Source organism: Gorilla gorilla, chromosome 15 (assembly GCF_029281585.2).
Source record: "Gorilla gorilla gorilla isolate KB3781 chromosome 15, NHGRI_mGorGor1-v2.1_pri, whole genome shotgun sequence".
Lineage (NCBI taxonomy): Eukaryota > Metazoa > Chordata > Mammalia > Primates > Hominidae > Gorilla > Gorilla gorilla.
In genome coordinates, this window is record NC_073239.2 from 108640045 (window position 1) to 108658312 (window position 18268).

General features: G+C 36.8%; 1 protein-coding gene and 1 non-coding gene across 2 annotated transcripts in view; both read right to left on the reverse strand.

Moving 5' to 3' along the window:
* Positions 1-18268, reverse strand: part of CATSPERB (cation channel sperm associated auxiliary subunit beta) — a 152255-nt gene that overhangs the window by 121811 nt on the left and 12176 nt on the right. The window contains exons 5-7 of the mRNA XM_004055597.5: positions 17804-17864; positions 6446-6541; positions 2872-3021 (exon numbers count right to left, since the gene is read on the reverse strand). Of these exons, the coding sequence (XP_004055645.2) occupies positions 2872-3021; positions 6446-6541; positions 17804-17864 (307 nt within the window). The remainder of the gene's footprint in view (positions 1-2871; positions 3022-6445; positions 6542-17803; positions 17865-18268) is intronic.
* Positions 13171-13380, reverse strand: LOC115930738 (small nucleolar RNA U3). Its single transcript, XR_004067345.1, has one exon. It is a non-coding gene; the product is annotated as a small nucleolar RNA U3 (small nucleolar RNA).

Sequence of the window (18268 nt, forward strand, 5' to 3'; positions counted from 1 at the left end):
ACATGGGGCTGCTGCATAGCTGTTCCCACCATTAACTCCATGTGGCATGAAGGCCAGGAGGACAAACAAGGCCTCGCAAAGGAACTGCTAGTTGGGTGTGGTGGCGTGTACCTGTAGTCCCAGCTATGTGGGAGGCTAAGGTAGGAGGATTGCTTGAGCCTAGGAGTTTGAGGCTGTAGTGAGCCATGATTGTGCCTCTGCATTCCAGCCTGGGCAACAGAGAGAGACCCTGTCTCAAAAAAAAAAAAAAAAAAAAAAAATTGCTGATTTAGGCAGTTGCAGCTTGATACTGTGAGAACTTCCTTTATTGCTTCAGCACAGTGGTGACCAGTTGGGGAAAAGGTGGTTTCACCTAAAGAACCTGTTGCTGAAGTTGTTTGTTTTCTTGAGAGGTTGAGGTGGCCTCATGAGTGTGATCCCAAGGAATTAAGACTGGTGCTTCTCTCCCATGACTTTCATTTGTAAGGCAGAATCAAGCATGAGGAGTTGAGAATGACCCCTCTCCTATGGCTCACAGAAGTAAGGTAGGTATTGGTGTTTGGATAAAGACGAGGAGGAGGCGGTCCTGGCTAGGACCTATTCACAGAACAACATAAGAAAAGGAGCCAAGTTTCTATATGGATTGACATACTGTAGCATATGACAGCAGAGAGTGGAAAAAGACACAATTATCAGGTTGGTGCAAAAATAATCGCGGTTTTTGCCATTAAAAGTAATTGCAAAAACTGCGATTACTTTTGCACCAACCTAGTAAAACTAAAGGAATTCAGCAGAAGCAGACTATAAGCCATTAGGAAGTCAAAGAGATTTGGGCAAGGTTATTTGTCTATCCCTATACTGATGCATACTGTTTTAATCTATTGCTTTATAATAAGTCATGCTAGGACAAATTTTTGTTTTTTGTTTTTTTTTCTCTAAAATTATGTTTGTTATTCATGATGTATCATTCTCCCATATGAATTTTGTGTTTGGCTTGCCAATTTCCACACCCTCCCTGACACAAAAAACACACACACACACACACACAAACCAAAAACATTGTTATAATTTTTCTTGGAATCATATTGAATTGATAACTTTGTAATACATTTTATTTGTAATAAATTTATTTATAAAATAAATCTTTATAATACCAGAAGTTCCTGCTTATAAACATGAAATCTCTTATTTATTTTGGTCTTTTTTTATGACCTTCATTAGTTTTATAATTTCTACACAATAGGCCTTGCAACTCCTTTTTTTATTCCTGGGTACTTTTTGGGATTTCTTACCTTAATAGGATTTTTAAAATTATAATCTTTAATTAGTCCTTGGTGGAGTGATTTTTATACATTGTTACTCTATCTCACAACCTTCTAGCATACCCATATTTGTTCTGAGTTTTTCTAAAGATCTTTTTGGATTTTTTTGTAGGTATACATATTATCTACAAGCAATAAAATTTTGTTTCTTATTTTTTAAGTTTTAAATTTATTTTCCTTTATATTCACTGAATTTGGGGTCTAGGAGGTCATCAATTAGCTAGGAACAATAATTAAAATAATACTATTAGTAGTTGAAATGTGTAATGACATTGTGATATTGTGATATAATGAGAAATACATATTTGGTTTTCGTCCCTGGCTCCTGATAGAGAACTCCTAAAACCTCCAGAATTTCCTGCATGATGGAGTGCTAGGAACATCCTTTGTTATAACATTTGGTCTTTGGCCCCAGTTCCTGATACAGAACCCCTAAACTCCTTGGAATTTCCTGGGTGATGGGATTGTCTTTTGTTCTAATGAAGCAACTCTTGACAGACTCCCAGATAGCTTTAAGATGTGGGGTGGTCACCAGAAAAAGCAAGCCACGATTAGAAGCTTAGAGCCTTCAGCCCCACAGTGCATCTCCCAGGAAGTGGGGAGGGTGTGGAGACTGAATAAATAATTGATCATGCCTATGTGATAAAGCTTCTCCTTACAGTGCAGATTTTGGAATGCTAAAACACATCTACATACCAGGGGTGTGGCGTGTCACAACTCCACGGGGACAGAAGCTCCTTTTCTTGGGAATCTTCCGGACCTTGCCCAACTGTTTACTGTATCCTTTGTTTTGACCTTTATAATAAACTGGCAAACCTAAATAAACGTTCCCCTGAGTTCTGTGAGTTGTGCTAGCAAATTATTGAACTCAAGGAAGGATTTGTGGGACCTCCCCAAATTATAATTAGTTGATTAGAACTACAACCTGGGACTTGTGACCGGCATTTGAATTGGGGGACAGTCTTGTGGGACTGAGCCCTTAATCTGTTGTTGGCTGGAGAGGGGGGTCTGTGCTAACTCCAGATAGCTAGTGCCAGAATTGAATTAAATCATAGGACACCTACTCGGTCATCCACAGAGAACTGGAGAATCACTCGGTGTGGAAAATCCATACATTTGGTATTAGAGTGTTATGAAATGGATATAGAGAGAAACAGTTGTTTCTTTCCCTATATAGATGCTCTCAGATATTACAGTAGTAATGAAAAAAATGGAAACATAAACTAAGTAATGTGGTATTTCAAGAACAAAAATACCTATTTATACATGGCAGGAACAGCAGATAATCTCTGGGAGAAAGTAACATATTAATGGACGGCATGGGATAAATGAAATTAGGAGACACACTAAAGTCACAATTAACATGGCAAAAAGTCACAGCAAGAAAACATACTTAGTATATCATACTTGCAAGTAGACAAGATACAGTATTGAAGAATAAATTTTTAGGTATTTTTAGGAAACAATTTTCCTTCCCTATGTCTATGCATTTATTTCTGCTGCCAGTTAAACATTACTGTTACAAAATATAAAAGGCCAACATCAACATTTAATGAAGCTGTAAACCTACCATCAACTATTGTATCCACAATGAAGCCTAGTAATGCCACATCATTGGCACAGGGGCATTTTGTCACTTTGAGATCTACCACATGTGGATATAATTTACTGATTTCGCTTTCTGGAATCACATCCCCAGGAGTCCACTGAAGAATCGGTTCTGTGGAAATCAAATTTGGGTGTTTAAATTGTGGGAGCACCCTTGAAAATGGATGCTACTTTCCTTTAAAGGTTTTAAAAGAACTATGTAAAGAAACTATTCTATAGTTCAAAAAAGGTGCATTACCTCACTCTGCATTGGTTACAAATCAGTCAGTGACTATTTTCCAGGATATAAGGAGTAAAGTCTAATTCCCCTTGGTGGGGGGCTGGCAAGGTTACATTGCAGAAGCGCATGTGGAATGGGAAAGATTACTTTGGCCACATTTGAAAAATACCATTTGCCACAGGATCTATCCCTAGAAATGGAATTGCTGGATCACAGAATACGCACATTTATAACTTCTGAGCCCACTCATTTACTTTTTGTTCTCTTCCCAATCCCACTGAAATAGCAGTAGATATATAAAAATGAGAATAAATCCAGAGTAGCAGTGGAGAACAGGGCAGTTATCATTAGTGGCCAAGAGATTTAGAGGGATTTCTGGAAGGTAGTTGAAAAATACTATTTGCCACAGGATCTATCTGTATAAATGGAATTGCTGGATCACAGAATACATTTATAACTTCTGCTTCAAGAGCCCACTCATTTACTTTTTGTTCTCTTCCCAATCTCATTGAAACAACAGTAGGTAGATGAAAATGAGAATAAATCCAGAGTAGCAGTGGTGAACAGGGACAGTTATCATTAGGGCCCAAGAGACTTAGAAGGATTTCTGCAAGACAGAAGTTGGGAATGAGATACAGAAGAAAAAGCAATCAGAGGTGAAGCATCTCCAATGCTGCACAGGCAGAATAGCAGCACTAGTGGTGAATAAGGTCTTTCACGTGGCAAACCAGGCCTTCCAGAATCTGACGAACTCTTGGTTCCTCAGCTTTACTTCTTGCCAGAACTGGCCTCCCATTACAGGCTCTAGTTTGTGGGGCTTTGAATATCTGTTTTTCTCACAACCCTATTTTTCAGTCCTCGATGTGAATGTCTCCCTCTTTGGGAAGCCTTCCATGACGCCCTAGAATGAGTGAGGCTCTCCTCCCAGGTGCTCCAATAGGACTCTGCACTCACTGTAACTAGAAGAATCAGGGTACACTCTTCCTCACCAGACCAGGGTAGACAATGAGCCTTTTGAAAGAACGTCATCAGACAAGGCGTCACAAATTTTAAAACTTAAAATATTACTTTTGGATATGCAAAGGATTGGAGCTAAAGTTGAATTTTCATGCATTAATAAAAGGGAGGGTTTTTTTTCTTTTAGAAAAAAATGAGAAAAAAAAAGAGTACAAAAAGTAAGACAGGGCAATTTGAAAGACAACTGCTGTCTGAATTTCAAAAATAGTCAAAGGACTTTTAAAAGCAGAGATAACTAATAACCAGTTATTTAGCTATTTACATTCTCCTCTGTCTCCCCAACTTTCAATAAAATCTGCTACAAACCCAAAGACTTTATGTGATATTTTTTTCACTTTGTGCAAAGCAAGAAAACAAGCTAACTTTTCATCTGGGTTGATGTAGTGCTGAACAGGGACAGCCAAGAAGGGAAAGAGACACAATCTCTAACTACACTAATTCACCAGGAAGTCACTCCAGAATTCAAAGAAATGTGGGGCAAAGCAGCTGACGTTGCAGGGTATAGTATGTGTTTGCAGATCATTCACACCCAGGTCAGGGAGATTTCAGCTTACCACTGGACATCACTGAGCTGACAATGCCCCCCTACTTATATACAAGTTCCTGAAGTCAGGTAGTATATCTTAAGCATTTTAAGAACAAGGAACTGATTAAAAGTTTTGACTGCTACTAAGAAGCTAAAAAGGGGACAGAAAAGTGACCAATATGAAGGTCACTGGTGACTGTGATTAGCAACAGTTTGAGTAGCGTGGAGGAGATGGAAACAAATGAGTGGTTTGGGGTGTGGATTGGATATGAAGAAATAGAGACAAGGTTTTACACTCTCTTTTGAGTTCAGTAGTGAATAAAGATTTCTAACTCTAGCTTTAACTCTTGATTCCTATTTCCCAGTGTCTGCTCCTCCCGTCTTCAGCATTTTGGTGAATGATAACATCCTCTTCTTGAATGCTTGAGTAAGAAATCCAGGCATCATCCTTGTTAATTCTGTTTTCCCCCATCTTAGTCCACCAAGAAGCCATAGCAGCTCTACTTTCAAAATCTATTCTGAAGGCTCTGCTCACCACCTCCACTGCTAATGCTACTGTCCATCTACTCCAGACCTTCTCAAGCGGACTATTGCAACAACTGCTACCAATTTCCTTTATTCCATTCTTGCTATCCTTCCTCAAGAGTTATTCTCTACATAGCAGCCAAAATGGTCTTTTCATTATAAAAGATAAATCAGAATTTATTAGCTCTCTGCTTAAAATACCCCAATGGCTTTAAGTTATAATTACAATAAAGTCCACACTTTTTACCAAGATTCCTGCCAGCTTCTCCAAACTCATGATCCACCACTCTGTCATTTACTAGGCTTCAGCAACACTAGTCTCCTTTTAGTTCCTCAAACAGATCAATCTCATCTCCACATCTGGAGCTTTCAAAGATCTACCAATTTGTGAAGCTTTTTGCTGCAATTATACCTCAGTACATTCTAAACAAATGTAAGTTAGCATTTCAGATCTTTTAAAAATCGATATAACAATTTTATATTGATATTTCAGTAGTTAAAAAGTAGCATAGGATATCAAACTATCAGAGTCCCAAAGACAGTATTGCAATTACTATTGAATAATTAGTAACATTTTTTTTTTTTAATTTGGAAGCTACCTAAAAAACTACTTACTTTTTTGGAATAAGTAAATATAATCAACTTTATAAGCCATTGTTTATAATGACCCTCAATGTGGCCACAGTAAAATATGTACTTCCCTTTTTTTTTTTTTTTTTTTTTTTGAGACACAGTCTCACTCTGTTGCCCAGGCTGGAATACAATGGTGCAATCCTGGCTCACTGTAACCTCTGCCTCCTGGGTTTAAGCGATTCTCCTGCCTCAGTCTCCCAAGTAGCTGGGACTACAGATGTGCATCACCACGCCTGGTTAACTTTTTTTTTTTTTTTTTTTTTTTAAGTAGAGATGGAGTTTCACCATGTTGGCCAGGCTGGTCTCAAACTCCTGGCCTCAAGTGATCTGCCCACCTCGGCCTCCCAAAGTGCTGAGATTACAGGCATGAGCCACCACGCCCAGCCTGTATTTCCACATTTCTATAGCACTCTTTGCAGATCTTTGTTAATAATTTATCCACATGTATTTAATTCTTTATCCTATCAGATTGTGAGTGCCTCAAGGGTCATGATTATCTCTTTTTTTTTTTTTTTAATCTCTAGGACCTTAGCACAGAATCTGGCATATAGCAGATGTCAAAGTTTGTTGAAAGAATATATGAATTCCATTTTACTTCTGTCTGTTGGCATTTACCTCGAATAATATCCAATAGAGTTCCTTCAGTAGCATAAATATTTAGTCCATGATGTAAAGTGATTCTTACTAACCATTCTTCTACAGCTGCAATATCTGTTTGCAAACAAAAGGCAAATAATCAACTATTTTTTCATATGTGGTGTTTGGTGAAATTTAAGGATATGTGAACATTACCAACAATGATAGCCTTTCCTTTTCCAACCATTTTGTTGGCATTTATATGTGAAATTTCATATGTTTTCACTATAAACATTTTGCTCATAAAATAATGGAAAAAGAATTATGAAGTGATCTTACCACCATAGCAATGAATCTAGATACTAATATTTATGTCATAATTTTTCTCCTAGAGCTGTAGGGGCTTGATAAAAAGCAAATTGTGACTCTTCTTGTGAAGCAGACCATGATTAATTAAAATGTATCATATAAACCCTAAGGTGAACAACAAAAAAAGCTTTTAAGGTATAACTAATAAGCCAATAGTGGAGATAAAATGGAATCATAGAAAAGAATTAATATGAATGAAGACAGAAAAAGGGGAGAAAAGCAAAACAGAGAAGACTGAACAAATAGAAACAACCTGCAAGGTGGTAGATTTTAATATAACTATGCATATCAACAATTACATTAAATGTAAGTGGTCTAAAATATCATCTAAAAGACTAGATTTGACAGATTAGGTGTAAAAATCAAGATTAAACTATATGTTATTTATAACAAACTTATTTTAAATGTAAAAGCATAAATAAGTTAAAAGTAAAAGAATGGATAGGGCCTGTGGAAGCCAACAGCAGTAGCTTTAGCCTGGGAGCTGCTGAAGTGGCTGTACCCACAGGCCAAGGCTGAGGTTGAAACTGAAACGGGGGTTCACTCATGAAGAACACACCTGGTCCAAATGGTCTGGCTGCATAGGCCCTCATGTCCACCCAGGCATCTAGGCAGGTCTGTGCGCTGTCATGGCAAGGCCATGGCTACACTGGTGGCTACTAAAGCAGCCAGTGCCCAAGTACATCAATTGCTATCTGTGCCTCTTGCTGTCACCACTCTCCATCAAGAAGTTCCTGGACTTTGGGAGTGATAATGGCTACAGGGAACATCATATACGATTTCACAAAAGGAGATTCCCGTGCTACTGGCTAACACAGTGAATGAAGCCAATTTTCTGCTGGGTAAGTGGTTTAACAGGCCTTCAGTGGGATTGGTTCAAAGTTGGTATATGCAGAACTTTCTTGAAGTTTTAGAATATAAAAATAAGGGCCAGGCATGGTGGCTTATGCCTGTAATCCCAGCACTTTGGGAGGCCGAGGCGGGCGGATCATGAGGTCAGGAGATCGAGACCATCCTGGCTATCACGGTGAAGCCCCGTCTCTACTAAAAATACAAAAAAAAAAAAAAAAAAAATTAGCCGGGTGTGGTGGCAGGCATCTGTAGTCTCAGCTACTTGGGAGGCTGAGGCAGGAGAATGGCGTGAACCCGGGAGGTGGAGCTTGCAGTGAGCTGAGTGAGCCACTGCACTCCAGCCTGGGCAACAGAGCGAGACTCCGTCTCAAAAAAAAAAAAAAAAAGAATATAAAAATAAGAGCCCTGAAGATCCACAGGTCTTAGATAACTTTCAATAAGTACTGATGAAAGCCAGAAAAATGTGGTTTCTATAGTGATACATGAAGTGATTGAACATAAGAAAAATTATGTGTTTGAGTCTTTTATTAGCAGTACAGCCAGTATCTTCCAGAATGGTTTTATCCCAACTCCATTTCTTCCCACATGCTTATTAACTAGCATGCACTTCTCTTTGATGGTGACACTATCCCTGCTCATTCTAAACACAGAAGAAATATTGATCTCACCTGTAATGTGGCTGATATAGTGAACAATGTATATGAAACAGCCAAGAGGCTGTGTGAATAGTATTAGCTGGTAGCTCCATAGGTGGAATTTGAAGAGTTCAATGCCAAAGCTCCAGACAAACCTATTCAAGTAGTTTATGTGCTGATACATCTGTTATACATGCAATTCAAGAACTCAGTGAGAACAACAGTAGCACTCCATGAAGACAGAAAATAGAGATACTTGGCTGTTAAAATCTTTGTTATTTGGGTTAAAAAAAAAGATTTCTTCATTAAGTGACTGAGGTGGTGGTGTCTCACTTTGAAAATGTATCTTTTTTAAACTATATGTATTCAAATTCTGATAGACATAGCTGTAGCCCATAAGAGTTGTCCCTTTGGCTGGATTCAGTTAAAATTCACCATTTTTTTTCATCTGCATGCCATTATTTTTAAGGAGATCTAATACTATGTGATGGAATGAATGGGTATTGGTGCTGTCACTTATTTAAAGGCTGTTTTAAGTGAATCATTTGAGAGACTTCCAGTTTTTAAGACCTCTACTTGGCACTATTACAAAACTACACCTGATGATTGATGTGATACTAGCAGTAAACCCAGAGATGCTTCAAAATATAAGACTAAACAGGAAAAGGTCAGTACTGATAGAACTTTCTAGTCCTCTATGTGAAGAAAGATTGTCTTTTGTAAGTCAATCAGAGAGAACGCCTTTCTTCTACCAACTCTTGAGCATGGCACCATAACTACTCCAGTGGCTGAATGTTTATTTCCTCCATGCCAGCTGGATATTTTCATGGAGACTTTCCTGTAGCCACTCTGGCTCTTCCATTAAACTAGTAACTTGAATAATTTTTTTACCATATCTTGCTGTGGTGTGGTTAGTGACACAAAGAAAGAGCTTCTCTAGAGCTCTAGCATCCTCATAACCTCCACCTCATTATTGTAGAGTTGAGTGTCTACAGTCTCCACAGGATTCTGAACTTTCTTCCCATTCTGGATGTAGCATATACCCACTGTGACCAAATATAATGCTTGTCTCAAACCACTGATTAGGGGCTCAGGGTATGTGAAACTTAAAGACATCAGCTGAGTCCATCTGATAATTCAGTCCCAGGGTCCTTCCTTCCTCATATGCATATCTCCTCCACTGTCTTAGACTTTTGTCTTCCTCCACCTGATTATATTTTCATCATGAGTTATGGGTACTTTTGTGTTAGAGCTTACTCACTGATGCACTGGTTTTATTTTATTTATTTATTTTTTGAGACAGAGTCTCTGTCTCCCAGGCTGGAGTGCAGTGGCGCCATCTCAGCTCACTGCAACCCCCACTTTCTGGGTTCAAGTGACCCTCCTGCCTCAGCCTCCCAAGTAGCTGGGATTACAGGCATGTGCCACCACACCCAGCTAATTTTTGTATTTTTAGTAGAGACAGGTTTTCACCATATTGGCCAGGCTGGTCTTGAACTCCTGACTTCAAGTGATCTGCCCGCCTTGACCTCCCAAAGTATTGGGATTACAGGCATGAGCCACTGCACCTGGCTGGTTTTAAGATTCATTTGTGTACTTCCATTCTGTTGATGAAAGTGTTCCAAAAGTTGTTTTGAATAAAAGGTGAAAGGATGAAAAAATATGACACTAATCAAAAGAAAGCTGTAGCAGCCATATCAATATCTGACAAAGGAGAGTTCAGATCAATGCAATATCAGAAATAAAGAGGGACAATACATATGACAAAGGCATGATAACCCTAAGTGTAGACATGCTTAACAACACAGCTTCAAAATACGTAAATCAAAAGTTATATCAAGAGTATATGGGGCATTTACTAAATAAGCCATAAAACACATTTTAATAAATTAAATTGCTATCACATGAAATATGCCCTCTAAACATAATGGAATAAGCTAGAAAAATCAATAACAGAAAGACATCTGAAAAATTCCCCAATATTTGAACATTTTACAACACACTTCTAAAAAACCATGTATCAAAGAGAAAGTGCTATGGGGAATTAGAAAATATTTTTAATTGAAAGAAAAGGAAAACACAACATCACAATTTATTGGATGCAGATAAAGCAATGCTTAGAGAGAAATATATAGCAGTAAAATACTTGCATTAGAAAAAAGAAATCTCAAATCAATTACAGTAAGTTCTCACTTATAATCATCAATATGTTCTTGGAAACTAGGACTTTAGGCAAAACAATGTATAATAGAAACCAATTTCACCATAGGCAAATTGATATAAACAAGAGTTAAGTTTCTATGGCATATATCTGGTCACAAAAACATCACCAAACTTCTAAATAAAGACCCCAAATTCTTCTAATATTAAATATTAAAATAAATGTGAGCTATGCATAGATTTTAAAAAGATTAATAAAAACAAGTAAGATAATTACTTACCCAATTTTTGGTGAATCAGTAAGTAATGGTAGTCATAGCGGTGGTGGATTAAATAAAGGAATAAATGTTTGCAAAGCAAAAACTGTAAGGAGCATCCTCTACCACATGCAGTTATAAAACAATAACAAACATGGCAGGCTAACTGAGGGCTTTTGTATTGCATCGTTTACTGTCATGCATTTGTTTATATGATTATCGTATACTTAATAAATTTTTACTTTATAATAATTTGTAAGTATTCATTCATTCATTTTCTAGCCTGCTTATTTCAGTTCAGAATCAGGGGAGCCTACTCCAGCAGCTCAGGAACAAGGCGGGAACCAACCCAAGATTGAACGCCATTTCTTCACAAGGTGCACTTACACACACACCAAAGCTCAGTCATACGGGGACAATTTAGACACACCAATTAACCCAACATGCACATCTTTGGCTGTGCTAGGAAACTAGAGTACTCAGAGAAAACCTACGTAGACATGGGGAGAACAAGAGCACTCCACACAGACAGTGGCCCTGGCCAGGAATTGACTTTTCTTCCTCATCAATATTATAATGAAATGATGTTGAATGAAATGAGGATATTCGAGGATCTGCTGTATATGAAGCAGGCTTTGGAAGATAGTAAAGAGTTTGTAAAGGGTCAGATAGTAAATATTTGGGGCTTTGTATGTTATATGATATCTGTTACACCACTTCAACTACACCACAGTAGCATAAAAGCAGCCATAGAAGACACATAAATAAATGAGCATGATTGTGTTCCAATAAAATTTTATTTACAAAAATAGGCAGTAGGCAGGATCAGGGGTCAGTACTTTGCTGACCCCTGATCTAAAGATTCCCAACTTAACAAACTAGAAAAAAAAAAAAAAGAAGCAAATTAAACCCAGTGCAAGTAGAAGGATAAGATAAAGAGTGACAACTGATGAAATTAGGAACAGAAAAACAATACACACAATTAATGAAATCAAAAGATGTCTCTTTGAAACATAAAAACCGATGAACCCCTGCAAGACTAATAATTTAAAAAATACAAATAACTCATGTTAGAGATAAAATAGGGAACACCACTACAGACACTATAGATAGTCTAAGGATAAGAAGGGAATATCACAAACAACTTCGTGTCCGTAGATTCAACAACTTAGATGAAATGGACACTTTCTTTGAAAGACACAAACTGTCAAAGCTCACTTAAAGAGAAACAGAAAACTTGAATATTCCTAAATCTATTAAGGGATAATGAATGTGTATTTAAAATCCTTTCACAAAGAAAACTCCAAGCCCAGATATCTTCACTGGTTAATCACACCAAACATTTAATGAAAGGGTGACACCAATTGTATAAAAACTCATCCACAATATAGAAAAGCAGGGAACTCATCCCAACTCATTTTATAATGACAACCTTACTCAGATACTAGAATGAAATAAAGACATTCTAAGAAAAGAAAATAAATCTCCATACTGATAACCTAGGAAACCTACTAGCCAAATGAATTCAGGAATATATAAATAAGATAATACATCATGACCAAGTGTTGTTTGTCCTAGGATTCCAAGACTGGTTCAAAATTCAAAAAGGAATCAATGTAATTTATCATATCAACAGACAATTATAAGCAAATCCTTATAATCATCTCAATAGATGCAAAAAATCATTTAACAAGATTTGACACCTATAATAAAAACTCGGCAAACTTGTAATGAAGGAAATTTCTTCAACCTGATGAAGGGCGCCTATGTAAAACATGAATGTTTTTTCCCTAAAACTGGAAACAAGGCAAGGATGTCCTCTCTTACTATTCCTTTCATACTGGAATCATACTAGAGGTCCTACCAGTACAATAAGGCAAAAAAAAAAGAAAAAAAGAAAAAAATGAATACATACTGGAAGAGAAGAAATAAAATTATCTCCATTCCTAAATGAGTGATTATCCATGTAGAAAATCCTAAAGAATATATTAAAAGCTATTAGAACCAATAAGTGAATTTAACAAGATTGCAGGATACAAGATCAATAAACAGAACTCAATCATTCTTCTACATATGAACAATGAACAATTGGAAATCAAAATATTAAAAAGTACCACTTACAATAACACTCCAAACCATAAACTACTTTTTTTTGAGATAGAGTCTTGCTCTGTCACCTAGTCCGGAGTGCAGTGGTGTAATCTTGACTCACTGCAACCTCTGCCTCCTGGGTTCAAGCAATTCTCCTGCCTCAGCCTCTCGAGTAGTTGAGATTACAGGTGCCCTCCACTGCGCCCGGCTAATTTTTGTATTTTTAGTAGAGATGGGGTTTCGCCACGTTGGCCAGGCTGGTTTCAAACTCCTGACCTCAGGTGATCCACCCGCCTCGGCCTCCCAAAGTGCTGGGATTACAGGCCTGAGCCACCGTGCCTGGCCCAAAACCATGAACTACCTAGGTATAACTTAAAAAACAAAAACAAACAAAATAGAAACCACTCAAACTGCGTTCTCTTCCTCTACCACAGGAAGAGAAGAATGATCATCAATGGCAAATGGCAGTTGCGGCCAACCAACACCAGGAGCCAGCTTCGCGCTTAGGAGAGAATGCTGAGCCTTTGCCTTGTGGTTTCCAGTGCTCTACACATTCACAGAAGCTTCTCTAGTAACAAACTATAGAGATGATCGCTGAAAGTATAATTTTGGTATACTTTTTTTTTTTATGTGCAAGTTCTCTAAGCTGAAAGCCACAAAACCTGGATGAAATAAATTTTTTAAAAGATGTAAACAAATGGAGAGATATAGTGTCTTCATGGTTTGGAAGATTCATTATTTTTAAGATACTGACTCTCCCAGCAAGGCATGGTGGTTCATGCCTGTAATCCCAGCACTTTGGGAGGCCGAGGTGGGTGGATCACCTGAGGTTAGGACTTTGAGACCAGCCTGGCCAACATGGCGAAACCCCGTCTTTACTAAAAATACAAAAAAATCAGCCAGGCGCCTGTAATCCCAGCTACTGGGTAGCCTGAGGCAGCAGAATCACTTGAACTCGGGAGGCGGAGGTTGCGGTGAGCCAAGATCATGCCAATGCACTCCAGCCTGGGCAATAAGAGTGAGACTCCATCTCAAAAAAAAAAAAAAAAAAAAAAGATATTATTGACTTTCCCTAAATTGATCTATAGACTCAATGCAATACAAAATTAAAAATCACTGCAGGATTTTCGTAGAAGTAAACAAGTTGATTCTAAAATTTACATAGAAAGGCAAAAGAACTATAATAACCAAAACAGTTTTCAAAAAGAAGATCAACATTGAAGGACTAACATTACTTACAAGACCTATTATAAAGCTAAAATAATCAAGACAGTATAGTATTGGTGAAAGGATACAGTCCAGAAATAGCAATTCCATGGAGATAAAAAGTTTTTACAACAATGGTACTGGAATAATTGGGTATCCATATTCCAAAAAATTAACATTGGCCCATATAACTTATAAAAATCAACTCAAAATAAATCATAGACCTAAATACACAAGCTAGAAGTGTAAACTTCTAGAAGAAAATATAGGAGAATATCTTTGTGAACTTAGGCAAAGATTTCTTAGCTGTGATATCAAAAGTACCATCCATAAAATAAAAAGCTGATAAATTAGCCTTCAGCAAAATTGAAAACTCTGATCTTCAAGAGATACTCTTAAGAGATGAAAAGAACCCCAGACTGGGAGAAAATATCTGCAAATCATATGTGGTAACACCCATATCCAGAATATATAATAAACTTGTAAAACATTTGAACAGATACTAAGCCAAATGGCAAATAAGCACAAAAAAAGATGCTCAATGTCATTAGTTGTTAGAAAAATGCAAATTAAAACCACAACTAGTCTGGGCACGGTGGCTCACGCCTGTAATCCCAGCACTTCGGGAGGCTGAGGCCAGTGGATCACCTGAGACCAGACTGCTCAACATGGCGAAACCCTGTTTCTACTAAAAATACAAAAAATTAGCCAGGCCTGGTGGTGCGTATCTGTAATCCTGGCTATTCAGGAGGCTGAGGCAGGAGAATCACTTGAACCCAGGAGGCAGAGGCTGCAGTGAGCTGAGGTTGCGCCACTGCACTCCAGCCTAGGCGACAGAGCAGATTTCATCTCAAAAAAACCCAAACAAACAAACAAAAAACCACACAATTAAATGCCACTACACTTTTTTTTAGAATGGCTGAAAATTAAAAAAATATGTCTATACATACATATATGCATACATATTTACAAGCATACACACACACACACACACATACACTAAGTTCTGGCCTGGATGCAGATCACCTGGTGGTCAAAATGCAAAATGATAAAGCCACTTTGGGAAATCATTTGACAGTTTTTCTTATAAAGTTAAGCTTACGCTTATCATACAACACACTAATCCTACTACTTGGTATTAGCTACATGCAACAAAAATTTATGTTCACACAAAAACCTGTATGAGATTGTTTGCAGTAGCTTTATTCATAATTGTCAAAAACCAGAAAAACCCAAATGCCCTTCAACAAAATTAACTATCCACACCAAAAAACACTACCCAACAAGAACACTAGAGAGACTATAACATAGACAAATCTCCAATGAATTAGCTAAGTGAAAGAAGCCAGACTCAAAGGCTGTATAGGTTATGATTCCATTTATATGACCCTGGAATAGACAAAACAACAGGAACAGAGAACAGAACAGTGGTTGCCAGGGACTGGGAGATGGAGAGGGGTTGATTATGGGTGGAGTGATTTTATTGCCTGATGGAACTGTTCTATGTCTTGACTGCAGTGATCACAGTTGTATACATTTGTCAAAACCCATAGAACTGGACACCAAAAAGGATATGTTTCATAGAATGCAAATGATACCTTATTTTATTTTTTTTTTTTATTTTTATTTATTTATTTATTTATTTTTTTATTATACTTTAAGTTTTAGGGTACATGTGCTCATTGTGCAGGTTAGTTACATATGTATACATGTGCCATGCTGGTGCGCTGCACCCACTAACTCGTCATCTAGCATTGGGAGATATACCTGATACCTTATTTTAAAATGAAAAAAAGGGACAAATTATGTAGTGTAAATCAAGGAGGGGCTGTTTACTTTCAACAATTATATGTAGTTCACACTTGAAACTGCTTTCACCACCTAGTCATCTCTAAATTTCCATATAACTCCACGGGCCTCAGTTAAATCATCTGAAAATGAAGATAATAATAGTATCTACCACACAGTTAGGAATAAATGAAATAACATAGAGCGTTTAGAGCAGTGCTGACATATAATAAGAATTCAATAAATGCTGCCTGCTATTTCTACTGCCACTACAATGACTATTTTACTACCTTTGTTGTTGATGTTGCCTAACCTACTTTTCCCAAGATTTTGCATACACTCAAATATATTCCCAAGATTTTACATATACTCATAATACTCATATTCACGCCATAGCAGTAAATAAAGTATGATTAAGGAGGAAAAAGTGAATGAATAAATATGATCTCCTTACCTCTGAACATTTTTCCCCTGATTTTTAGCATATTACTATCCACATAAACCATCCCCTCCTATTACAGTACTAGCACAAAGATATTTCTTTTTACTCTGTCCAGGGAGTTGTATCAGGAGAGGAAGAGCTAATTTGGTCTTTTTCTAAAATCCTTAAGTTCTCGTATCATCTTTGTTCCTGTCTGGGTGACTTTAGAATCAATGCTTTTCTAAAATTAAAGTTTGTAAATAAAGAGTAGAAGTAAAAATAACATGTGATCTTCACTTCTTCAATGGTCAAATGAATGTCAATATTATGCTAAGCTTCTGGAATAACATTCCATCATTACATTAATAAGAGTTAGGCTACATCAAAAATAAGAGTACAGTTTTCAAGATAAATTCCTTTAAAAATCACAGATAGCTCCAATAAGAAAATTAATTTGAAAAAAGTTGAATAAAGGGTAAAGATAGTGATACAATCTATGCCAGATGTTATGGCACTGGGGCATCTATTGCAGACTTTTATCTTTGACACTTTTTTTATCTATAGAATCTTTTCCATCATCTCTAACTTACCCTCACCTTGCCTTGCCTTCATTCTATAGGACACAGTTTGGAATGTCCTTTACTCCAATACCAAGAGGGGTTGGCCTGTATGGTTCCCCCATCCCACTCTCCCAATCCATATTTGCTTGGTGCACAGGTGGATGCTGGATCAACAATGGGTCAACTGAAGATACTGTCCTGGGAATTTGGAATTGGGCTGACCCATAAGAAAGATATATAAAATTCAACTGTAATGAGGCAACTTTAGAAAGCCTGTCTACAAAAAAAAGAAAAATAAATATAGATTTACAGAAAATACAGATAAAACAGACAAACAGGGTGAAAGTATTCCCTCAGTTCTTGATGGTTTTCCATTTCTTATTTCTAATTCCTTCCTATAAGATGGCGCATTTTTGTCTTTGGGTTCCATGACTAAAATAAATTTCTTCTTTTTCCTTAAGTGAAGTCAAGTTGGTTTTGTTTAATGCACCTATCATATTAAAACAACAAATCTTCCACCATTTTTAACCTCTGGGAATGTGTCTCATGCCTAGAGATCTACTAGGTCAGTTCACTAGATCAATACAGTTCCTGGAATTTGACTTTTCTCCTCTTTTCATCTAGGTATATACAGTAGCATATGATGCTACACTGTCACAAAATACTTAATAGATTCCATAATAAAATAACACATCATATTTATAGCTTATAACATATTAAAATTAATGATTCATCTTCAATAAAATAAATTAGTACCCATATTAATACTACAATTTCCAAGTTCTAAGAAACGAGTTTATTTTAAATAAAGGATAATATAAATGTTGTATATGTCAAAACAATCTACCTATAATACGACTGTCAGGTAAAATACAGAATCCCAGTTAAATTTAAAATTCAGATAAACCACAGATAATTTTTAGTAAGTATGTCCCAAATACCACATGGGGGATTTACATGACATAACAAATCATTTTTAAGATAATAAATTCTTTTTGTTCTTTTTATTTGATAAATCCAGACCCAGGGGTAAAAGAATTAATTCAGATCACTCTTACCTGTGCTTTGTGTGATGTTTTCTCTAGGAATATCAACCAACCACAAAATCCGATCACTGAACTTGAATAAAGAAGACATCAGAAAACAATGTTTTACAACATGAATAACAACACATCACATTCTACGCTATCTTTTTAAAAGAGAATTAAACAAAAACATCCAATGCATATACCTTTTACCTAGAAATTTCACTGTTAGGAATTTTTCCTACATTATGCTCACGTATGTGTGAAATAAAATGTGTTCAAGAATAATTTTGCATCATTGTAATGGCTGAACATTGGAAATAATGAAAATATTCATCAGTTATGTATAATATAGCCACATAATGGAACTCTGTACAGCCAAGCTTAGGTAGCACAAAGTTGAAGTATTTACTGGCATGACATGTCAGAGACAGAGCTTGAGGTTGATAGAGCATTTGGGATATTAAAAGGAAAATTCCAGGAATAAGGAAACTGCAA